The 11288-nt window shown below is 34.3% G+C and overlaps 1 protein-coding gene across 1 annotated transcript; it reads left to right on the top strand.

Moving 5' to 3' along the window:
- The first annotated feature begins 17 nt into the window (after positions 1-17).
- LOC132559314 (nuclear envelope phosphatase-regulatory subunit 1-like) lies at positions 18-8781 on the top strand. The gene is made up of 6 exons (XM_060223924.1): positions 18-57; positions 1257-1328; positions 1476-1549; positions 1830-1939; positions 2366-2420; positions 3911-8781. The coding sequence occupies exons 1-6, from the start codon at positions 18-20 to the stop codon at positions 3947-3949; spliced, it is 390 nt and encodes a 129-aa protein (XP_060079907.1). The 3' UTR covers positions 3950-8781.
- The last annotated feature ends 2507 nt before the right edge of the window (positions 8782-11288 follow it).

Here is an 11288-nt window from a genome sequence, read left to right as displayed (position 1 = left end):
TTTTTCAGTCTCGAATAATGAAGAGAAACCGAATAATGTCAGCAGAACAAACAGAAGGTAGTCATCTGACAAAAATTAAGATTCTCCTCTTGAGTTTCTGTCAAACATATATTATTGCACACGTGGTCTTTTCTATGGGGGTTTAAGAAGCAACCAATCTAGTCAGCTGACATTTACTAGAAGCCCGACTCCCGGTTTACTACTTCGAACTGTCATATAAACAACGAAACACTGGAGAGTCTGTTGTATATTTGATTGGGTATTCAAACTAAGAATAACAAAATTTAAGAAATAGAACTAGTACATCAACTAAGGAAGAATTAGTAGCGTCAAACATAGAATTGTAGCGTCGAAGTTTAAACTCGTGTCCGAAACGATCAAGCATATGTTTAAATTTGGGGAATATTCAGAGACGTTTGGAGACGGTGGGAAATCCCAAGAGTACTCGTGAAGCCATACATGTGATTGGATGTGATTAGTGACCCAAGTGTAATATCTTCCAGCAATGTATATCGTTTTCATATCACTGTTTCTAGTTACCTTGAAAGTGGTCAAATAACATCAAATGTTATTGGAATGAGTAATGTAAAGTATCCTTGTCATCCTTTTGGGACTAACCATGTCAATCACTCCCACTCAACTACAACAGGTTGGAAACACCTTATTGAACGTCTATTTACCAATTAAATGTGCCCTATGTAAAACATGAACATTTTTTAATACAATTAATTTTGTTGGTGTTCGCATCTCTTTTTTTTAAACAGTGTTTGTTTTAAAATATTTGCTGAAACAGTTTTTATTTTAAAACATTTGTTTAAACCTGAAAAACAATTTCAAAAGCATTAGAAACCATTCAAATTCTCTTTGTTGGAAACAGGTTCAACAGAAGTTGATAATTAACCTAAAGTGGTGCCAAAACCAACATCAGATGCCAGAGATATGATGTTTTATATAGGGCATGCTAAGTTGTAAAACACAAAGAAATTGCACAAAATCGAGACAGTCTTTTCTTTCTGAAGATGTTCCTTTTACTCTTTACAAAGAAATGCTTCAGACAATCTGCCTGGCTTACTATGTGACATTGGATGTAAAGAAAGAATGATATACTTATTCCACTGATTATTAGATAATGATATCAATCTTAACCAGTCAGAGTATATAATTTCGTTATCACATATGTCTGATCAGGTAATATAGCTATATATGCTGTAGTTAGTTTTGAAACTAAATTTAGTATGTTTTTTCCTTTTTTTCAGATTTGAAGGCTTTTGAGAGACGACTGACTGAGGTGATCGACAAACTTCAGCCAACTGCACGATTATGGAGAAGTAGGTTTTGTTTAATGAATTACCATTACTGCAATTTACTGGAGATTGTATGCAACTATCAAATTAGATATCTTATTATAACTGGTAACTTTGTATCACAAAACATTTTGAATATATTCCCAAGAATGGTTTTTTTCCCCCTTTCAGTGGTACTCATTGTAATGTCGGTATGTACAGCTGTTGGAGCATGGACATGGATATGGGATCCACAGACTACACAGGTACATACTTCTCTGTTACTGTAATACCAAAAAGTCAGACGGTAACATCATGGCAAACATTGTTATACATTTAAGACAATATAAAGAAAAGAACAATTTGGACAATTGATAATGAAATTTTTAAAAATCAGTACTTTATATGACTTATGACATATTTGGATATCAGATTTTTTATATTCTTAACATGGGTTGTATTATACCACAAGATTTGTATTACATCATAATGAGTTCAGTAATGTTCATGACACAGATTTAGTGTAATATATGACTTGTATTCCAGATCCCCTTTGCCCAGTCCCTCCTGAACCATCCATTCTTCACCATCAGCTGCATAATGCTGGTCATGCTGTTTCTTTGTGGAATTCATAAAAGAGTTGTATCACCATCAATGTATCCTTCAGTTGAACAAAATAAATTCAGCTTGTCATATTCACTTGTCATTGATCTGATGGAGATGACATTATAGTCATCGGAATGTCACTTACGATTTTCTTATTGGTTGTGATTAAAGAACTTCAGTTAAATATACTTAACCAATCTGTAGAAAATGTTTTATGCTATATTCAGCTGGAGATAGAAGGAACCATCTGTCACAAGCAGTAAAAATCTCCATTAGCACTTCAAATTTAGAATATGAAAATTGATATAATTATATACCAATTAATTCATTCTCTGAAGTATACGGTTTTATTGTCTGATTGTCAAATGTCTTTTGTGCTATTTGTCTTAAACATTTTTAATGACTTAAAGGAGCTCTAATAATTTCTATATTCATTTATGAAAACATACCTAATTGTTGACCTTGACAGTTCCCAGAATAGCCTCCAGGTGTCGCCAAGTGCTAGCTGATTATAACATGTCATGTGATGATGTAAGTACATACATGGTAGTTTGTGGAAGTGAAAGTGAGGGGATTATCATTCAATGAATAGCGATTGGTCAAGACTTTTAGATAGAAATATAAACTTTATGTACAACAATTGCAAAACACATTATTTCTACTTATATTTATCACTCTTGTTTCATAAAGTTTTAGATAGAAAATAAATTTAACATTGAGATGTACTCAGCAATTTTATCAGCCATAACCTTTGGATAGTATTATCATAATCTCTTAAGAAATGAAGATATTTCTTGCTGAGTTTAATGCCCTAAGAACAGCCAGGTTGTTTTTGAGGTGGGGTCCCTTCGTAACCAGTGACTATTTCAGTGAACATCATGCAGGAGGCCCACTGCATGCTTTTCAGAGCAACAGAGCTCAGGTGTTTTGATCAAGGATACATCAAATGCAAAGAAAGGTCTGTGATTTTGGCTTCTTTGGAGACCAGTGTCCCAAGAAGGGATCAAATCGTGCACCTTCGTAAGAATTTCACCTAAGGTTGAAAAGTCTCTTACTCCACAGACTGAGAAATCGTTGTCCACTTGCATTATTTTGCTAAATGTATGGATGTTTTTCTATAAAAAAGTAAATTACATTGACTGCTGAAATACTAACTCATTCAAGATACGTTTTTATTCTCATAATGTAGTTTGATCAAATCCCTTAAGAAATGAAGTCAGTTGGCTGATGTTAATGAACTTGATCAAATCCCTTAAGAAATGAAGTGAGTTGGCTGATGTTAATGAACTTGATCAAATCCCTTAAGAAATGAAGTGAGTTGGCTTATGTGAATGAGTTTGATCACATCCCTTAAGAAATGAAGTCAGTTGGCTGATGTTAATGAACTTGATCAAATCCCTTAAGAAATGAAATCTGTTTGGTGATGTCAGTGAATTGAAATGCTTTTCAAGTAACATTAATCCTGATATATGCATCCTGAAACACACTAGGTAATGAACTTGGCATTTGGTAGTGATGTTACGGATTGGGTTACATTATGTAATAATATAACCTTGACATGTTAGCCTCTTAATCAAGAACTCATTTGAAATGTACTTGTACACGACCTGCACATACAGAAGGATCATCGCTCATTTAGAAATCAAAACACGACAAAAATAGAGTCAATGAAATGGAAATAGTTTAATCAAAGATCTGATGAAATGAAGTGCAAGGTAATGTTAATTTTCTGTGTATGGAAAAGGTGACCTTGACCTTAGCCTTACAACCCTGAAAGTGAATCTCGGATGTGATTTTTAAATGGGCACTGGTCAAAATTCCACAAGAAATTCAATTGCTAGAGTGATGATACTGACTGGAGACTTTTGGGACAAGAGAGGCATTGATGATACCACACGTTATATGATATATTCCCCTTCAAATAGTGTAATTATCAGCATGAACAAAAATCTGTGCTCTTATTTTAGTAACAGTCACTACCATGCGTTTATTGATTTAACGGTGATTTTTTTTTTTTCCAGACTGGGAAGTTGATTTTAAAACCACGACCGACCACATGACTATATGGACGGTTAGAATTAGGACTACGAGGTAGCCCAAGGAAAAGAAGTCGGTGACAGAGAAGACATTTGGAATATTGCAGACTTAATTCCTTTATGTATATCCTACTTCATTGACAAATTTGTCAGCATTTTTACTTTAAAATGTCCCAACATAAGTCATCAACAACAGTATTGTATGCACCACTTAATTTTAGATCATAGTTCAGCATGGTTGTCTTTGTGGTGTGTTATTATACCTGGACTTGATGTAACACAATAGATCTCACAGGAGGTAACTACAGCCAAATGGTGTCTCCTGATTAGTCGCTGGTGTCCATGGTGACGTTTGTTTTTTCACTCTTCAGTGACCACAGCAGGAGGTGATTCTAGGCCACTCTAGACATTTTCTATGATGCGAAGAATCAATTACAACAGACTGGAGGCAGTTTCTAGTAGTTTATGAGGTATTGTCTAGCTGTTTCGCCCTAAAAACTTGGCCTTCCAAGCTAGAAACCGCCTCCAGCCTCTTATGATCAATTCTGCGGATTTTAGCTCACCCTATCGCATCAATCCCTTGCGTACCCTCGGGTATACAGGTGAGAGGCCTAGGACCTATCTATCCACCATTTAACAGTTAATGATGTCGGCTCTACTACCCTCCCTTATTTTCCATAATTGTAATGTCACAAAGAATACTTTAAAGTCCTAAAATAACCTTTTGAAATAAGATAATATCATTATTTATAGGATGTTCTAAACAGCATTACTTTTCCTCAACACATTGATTTAGAAGTAAAGGAATCCAACATTCTCTACCTTAAGAGAAATATTTCCTGGTAAGATTCTTCTTTGTTAAACAATTAATTGGCAATCAATTAAGAACATACCACTGAAAAAGAAATTGAAACTCTTGATGCATGGTGTTTAACTTTACCACAGGAGTATGTTACATTAATGATAGAAGCCAAGTAGAATGATGATCACAACAAGCTTGAAGTAAGTTAATATTTATTTATCATGTATCATCAAATGGTTACAGCCAGAACTGTGGGCTTCATCAGGACTCTCAAGTAAGAAAATGTTCTCCTAAACTATGCAGAATGTGGACAAACATATAGGTATTGTGACCTTAGTTAAGGGGATCATGTGTGTGACCTTCTTTGGCCTTTTATAGACTCTATAAGGGTTAGCAATTAAACCTTGTGGGTTAACTTCTTCTTTCATGGTAAAATTACTGAGAAAATTGAATGTCTCTTCAGATGAATACAAATCAAAGAAATGAAATAACAAAATTAACAAGTTTAGCAAACTAGTGATAAACCAATTCATAGGACCAGTTCATCTTGACACAAAGTAGACATAGATTCTGACTTCTGTGTTGGTTTGTATTCTGGATTAACATCTTCTATGTCTGCTTTAGTAGAGGACTCTGATGTCCTGCAATTGCAGTTGTCCATTTCTTGGGGATAGGCGAGGAAGCAGTGTCCTCACTGTCAGAAGGGCTAGATCATCCTTCAGTAATTCTATAATGATGTCCAAAACAGGTTGATGTTGCTTGTATTGTGGACCGACCATACTGTCCAGTCCAATTCTGAATTTTACCTGGTTTATTTGTTTCCTTGTTAGAGATTGGAAGGGACAATAGTTGTCTGTCTTTTTTGCTTGCATTCTTGTTTCATCTTTAAACAATTCCAGCTCCACACTGTATCCAGGACGCATATTCTTTAAATGGTGATTGTAGGTTTCTTTTCTGTCGTATTTGTGTTTGCATATTTTACATCTGTACCAAGTAGCAATAAGGCAATGAGCCATGTTGGCGTGTCTTCTAAGGTTGCATAGATGCACAGACCTTTTTTCCACATTTGATACAGGGGATTGCCATCTTCACAGTTGTCCATTTGGTTTCTCTTTGTGGTGTTTCCTTCGTATTAGCCATTATGAAATTATGTTGAGACCATCTGGAACAGTGGTCTGAAACATGTGTATCCAGCTCTTTTCTGTTCAAAGACGACAGCTGGTTTCTTTCACAATCCCTGTTACTATGGCGTCATGTAAAATGTGATCCATCAATGTGAAATGTCCCACCATTATTTTGTCGGGTTTAAGTAAGATGTTATAAAAATTACTTCATATGTAAGTATTGATAAAATTTACACCTGTACGTCTGTCTGTTATATTTATATAACATACAGGCTCTGACCCAGCCCTTTGATTGGACTTTAGCATTATACAGAAGTATTACAATTGTGAGATATAATACGTTTACAGGTTTATCAGTGTACCAGATTTTTCAACTTTAGATCATGACATATCTCCAAAATATTTCTGTTGATATCTGTTGGTCCTGTGACAAAATATTGATGTTTGTCCAACGAAACTATTTACCTATTCGTCGGAAACACCAGAGATTTTGCTCTTGTTGTTGCAGTGTAATGAAATTAGCAGAGTTTTGTGGCTTTCTAACTATACTATAACCACAGTTAGGCTTTACCTCCCTCTGGTGTGGTTATCAATTTACTGAATTTCCTGCTGAAACAGCATGCAGTAAAACATTAAATTAATTTTTGATTTTATACGTAGTCTGGAGAGGATATTTCAAGATTATGGCACGTAAACAATTGAGAAGCAATGTACTTGATTTCAATACATTTATCAAGTGTTTCAGAGACAATTTTTACAAAATAGTTATAGTGTCTTTTAGCAGACATTTTGAGCAACGTCAACTTTACAGTCATTTGGAAGTGTGCTTCGATGGAAATCAGACAATGGAGTGATGCCTGCACATTGTGTACTGATTTACTTATAAAAGTTATTCTTTGACATTATTTGTACAATTTTTTCTGCTAAAATGAAACAATGTGTCAACAGAGTGGACATTTTGTTTTTTTTAAATTTCTGCTGAAAGCCCCCTCCATTGAAAAACACTTCTAAATTTGAATGAATAGTATACGTTGATACTTACTGTATAAATAAGATGTGAAATACACACATTTATTGAATAAATTTTCTAGCTTCTTTGTACCTTCCACTTGGATGATGGGGTGAGTCATGATCAGTCACGAGATCTCTGATGCAGAACATCGCACAATAAGTCATAGAGATTGTAGAGATTAAGGTCAGAATGTTGGTACTACCATATAGGTCTTCATTGCTGCCATTTTGAAATGTCCCCTCCGGACCATATATACAACAGTTTAGAATTTTAAGCATTGAACTATCATGGTGTGGAACAAATTATGGTCATTTAAATGATATAGCTTTGCAGGCAAACATATTGCTTGCCAATCATGTTTTAATGGTTGACCACTTGATGACAGTTGAAATTTTACTTGGTGTTGATTGTCATTTACGTCTATGTAAATATTTTGTAACATTCAATAAAAGTTCTTTATATCGCGACCAGTAAGAGAATAATGTGCAACATTTCATTGAACACTTTCATTAAATGAATGAATAACACAAAATAGAGCCAAAAATATAGCACTGCGATCTTGTTGTCAGTCATCATGCCATTTTCCACCCTAATGATCCTGGTGTACTGGTACAACTAGATAGTCCTGTTGATTCTTTCCCGTATTATGCACTGAACGCATTTGTGCTGGTGTGCTTTGTACTGGTCAGTCATTTGAAGGTGACCATGTGGTCATTAAAATGTCATACATAATTTTCTTATCAGTTTTAATATAAGAACATTTATTCTATAAAATTCCATGGAAAAGTGCCAGGTATATATCAAATAATTACAGGTAATTGATAATGGTGGTGTGTTTAAGTGTTTTCTTTGCTGTGAGTTGTTTCGGCTTGTGTTACAGGGCCGCAAGAAAACATTTTATACAAATTCTGTATTGGCATTTATCAGATATTCCACCATTGATGTTGTTTTAGGGGCAGTGGTACCAGAGTGGTCAAGGCGTTTTGTTGTCTTTATCTTTATCACTAACCCTCCACCTCTGGGTCAAGTGTTTGAGGCCTACGTGGAGCAGTCACCAGGTGATGGACGCAAGTTGATAGTTTTTCTCTGGGAACTCAGCTTTCCTCCACCACCCAAACCTGACACATCCTTTAATGATCCTGGCTCTTAATAGGATGTAAAGCTACAATAAATCGAACTAATCTTAACTTGTTGTGTTCACTTTGCAGTATTAAAGTACATGGCTCATCATTTCATAGTGTCTGAAGATAGTACTGTGACTCTTTTTTTCCCCCCAAGGTTTGAAATAAAATAACGATATGAATATATATATATTATATATAGAATACATCGATGAAGTCAACACAACAAAACGGGTTTCACTGGCATATACAGGCCTATATCAATTGATCTAGTTTTACAAACTTGAATGTTTTATTAGAGAAAGTATTTTTTGCAGTTAGCCGAAAGTTTATGACTATAAGAGATCACTACTTCAGAAAATGCAGTTCACAAACTGTGTAATAAGATGTAAGAGATTAATGTTATATAACTTTGTGTATATATATTTGTCATTGCTTTGTTTCAACTTTTTATCATTGATACTATATTTTTTCAAAAGTAAGTGCTTTTTATCATGAAGAAAGTGTGCAGTCACGATATCCAAACTAATCCTTGTCAGTGTTAATCATAAAAATAAGATTTCATCAGATTTTGTCTAAGGTTTGAGTGGAGGCATTCTCATGACTTGATGTTGTTTGTTATTGTGTTGTAAAGTGTTAAAAAGTCTTAAAAGTGTGTATGTATGAATTAAAACTTTTGGAATGTGTCTGAATGATAAATACATATAATTTGTCAGAACAAATCAAAAGTGTATGAAATTAGGCAGAAATGTTGTCATTTCTGTTCATTCTAATGTAAATAAAATTATTACGTTTTATTTGTTTTTGTTGTTGTTGGAATGTTATAACACTCACGTATGAGCATGTAGAGGTATTAAAAAAAACTTACGGGTCAAAGTTTAGCTATCTACTGTAAAGAGTTTCTACTGAATCCAATTAGTAATCATTTAATTACAATCCTGGGAAATACTATCCCCAATATATCGCTCGGCTAGAGAGATCTTCTCTTTAGCTTGATCGTTGTAGTTAAGACCAATTAACCAGAAGTCCCAGGATTTGAATGGCAGTGACAGCATGGAAATAAATGACTTCCATTATTTTGGTGCCAGTGTAGGGACTTTGGAGTAATGCTTAGCTATTCCTATAAACATTGCAACACTTTTGCAAACTTGATAGGTTCTTTCCTGGAGAGGGGAGTATGTAACCCTGGTAAATACTAGCCTCAATATACTGTTCAGCTAGTCTCTTTTGCTTGATCAGTTGAGCATAAGACTAATGAACCAAAGGTCTTGGGTTTGAATCCTAGCAGAAGCACTGAAATTGAAATATTGACCAAGAAACTAGTGTTATCAAAATGGGAGTGTCTTTATCTTGTTTTTTGACAGAAGATTGTAACTAGCTCAGTTCATTTCTAAAATCTTATCTCTTCAGGCACGCCATAATCTCTTTGGTGAAAAATCTGCATTATTTAACATTTTAAAACAGATTTGCAGGGATTTCGTTTCTTTTAAATGCAAAGAGATTCAAGGACATGAGAGCTATATGTACCAATAGTAGTTGAAAGTGAGATCAGTTTCTGGCTGTACATTTGTAGAGGTAGTTACTATCTTCAGTCAAGGACAAGTAAAATTAACAATGAAAACTCTAAAATATTTGTCAGTTAAAAATGATTTATTAGAAACCTGACACATGAGCAACTCGCTCATCAATCTTTCTGATAACAATAAATTACAATGCAATAAAAGATACAAGATATTAGACATGCTATACCGACTCCTTCAATGACCTCACTAAACTTTCCAGCAGTTAGTGGAAAAAGCCTCATTAAAGTATGGATACATCTAATATCAAATATATTTTGTTCCTTCATTCTGTTCAGAAATGCAAAATGTGCCTTTTTGAGTGATACACAAATTCTATTTTTTAGTGATACACAAAGGATATATTTGCTGCAGAACATACCACCTGGCCCAAATGTTCAAACATCAGCAACTTATCAAGACAGCTTATTTGTGAACCAATCATTAAGACAGATAAACAGGATATAAATTCAGTCTCATCAAGTCTTATACATTTAATATGAACATATTTAAGAGATTCAGACCTGGTCTGAAAATCTATCTTCCAGAGCTTACTCTCACTCCTGTACAGGCCATCATTTAAAAAGTCCAGGCCTGTTAAATCTGACGATAGTTTGACATACTCACAGATGAGTCTGGGGCCATGCTCTTTGTAAATGCTACATATAATACATATATATACCTACATTATCACATTTCTATGAAAGAATTCTATCTAGATATGAACATTTTTAATGATTTGTGATTTAAGATTACAAATCTGAGTAGTAGATCCCAACCTTAAAAAAAAAAAAAAAATAATAATTGTTCCAGTTTTCAGGAAACATTCCCATGAAATAGGATCAATGCCCAGTTTGTAGGAAACACATTCCTATGAAATGCGATAAATCCTGGTGCACACAGCACCTTTACTGCGATGTTTCAATGCTATTCACTAAGGACTGTTTTAAACCATATCGTAAGTGAATGGTAGAAGACAGTTTTGACTGCTTGGGCTATATAAGGATACATAATAAGTTTTTTAAAGTCTGGGCTATCGTCCTAAACATGCAAATTTTACCACTGAACACCTGTCCTGCATGAAGAGTCGTAAATCCCAGTCTATTGATACTATTTTTGTATACATTAAATAGACAATGCTATAGTCACTGGCACAAACATTTCACACACCTCTACTATATTGACAAATACACATGGAAAGACAGAAAAGAAAGACAAGGAGAAAGTAAAAGAAAAGTTCTTAAAATACATTGACACATATATAATACTAGATGAGATTAAAGCAATCCATACCTTACGACTATATAGGATAGATGTGACAACAGGATAAAAAAGAAAGAAATCAGAGAGAAAATCACAAACTGCGGGAAGCACAGACATTGTTTAACCTATTTATCCTACAAGGAGCCCATCACCTCAAACTCAAAGTAGGGAGATAGATTTATTGCAGTAATAAACAACGATGGGCTAATTATGGCAAATGAGCTATTACACAAACTATGCACATAATCACAGATAAAGAGGACTATGGTGTTATATAGATCTACCTTGTTATGAAAACCTAAAAAGTTGACGTTATGGAGCCTGCATATATATATATATATAAGTAATAGGAGGTACATCTTCAATCAGCCAAGTACATTAATCATTATACCAGTTCTGATTAATTTTATAATATCATGATAGGAGAGTTAATTATACTAAGACTCTAAAAACATGGTTAAAAATTTACGATTTTGTAGCAC

Source organism: Ylistrum balloti, unplaced genomic scaffold (assembly GCF_031769215.1).
Source record: "Ylistrum balloti isolate Yb309-2 unplaced genomic scaffold, AGI_CSIRO_Ybal_v1 Utg370892, whole genome shotgun sequence".
Classification (NCBI taxonomy): Eukaryota; Metazoa; Mollusca; class Bivalvia; order Pectinida; family Pectinidae; genus Ylistrum; species Ylistrum balloti.
This window is presented reverse-complemented; position numbering and strand designations above follow the sequence as displayed.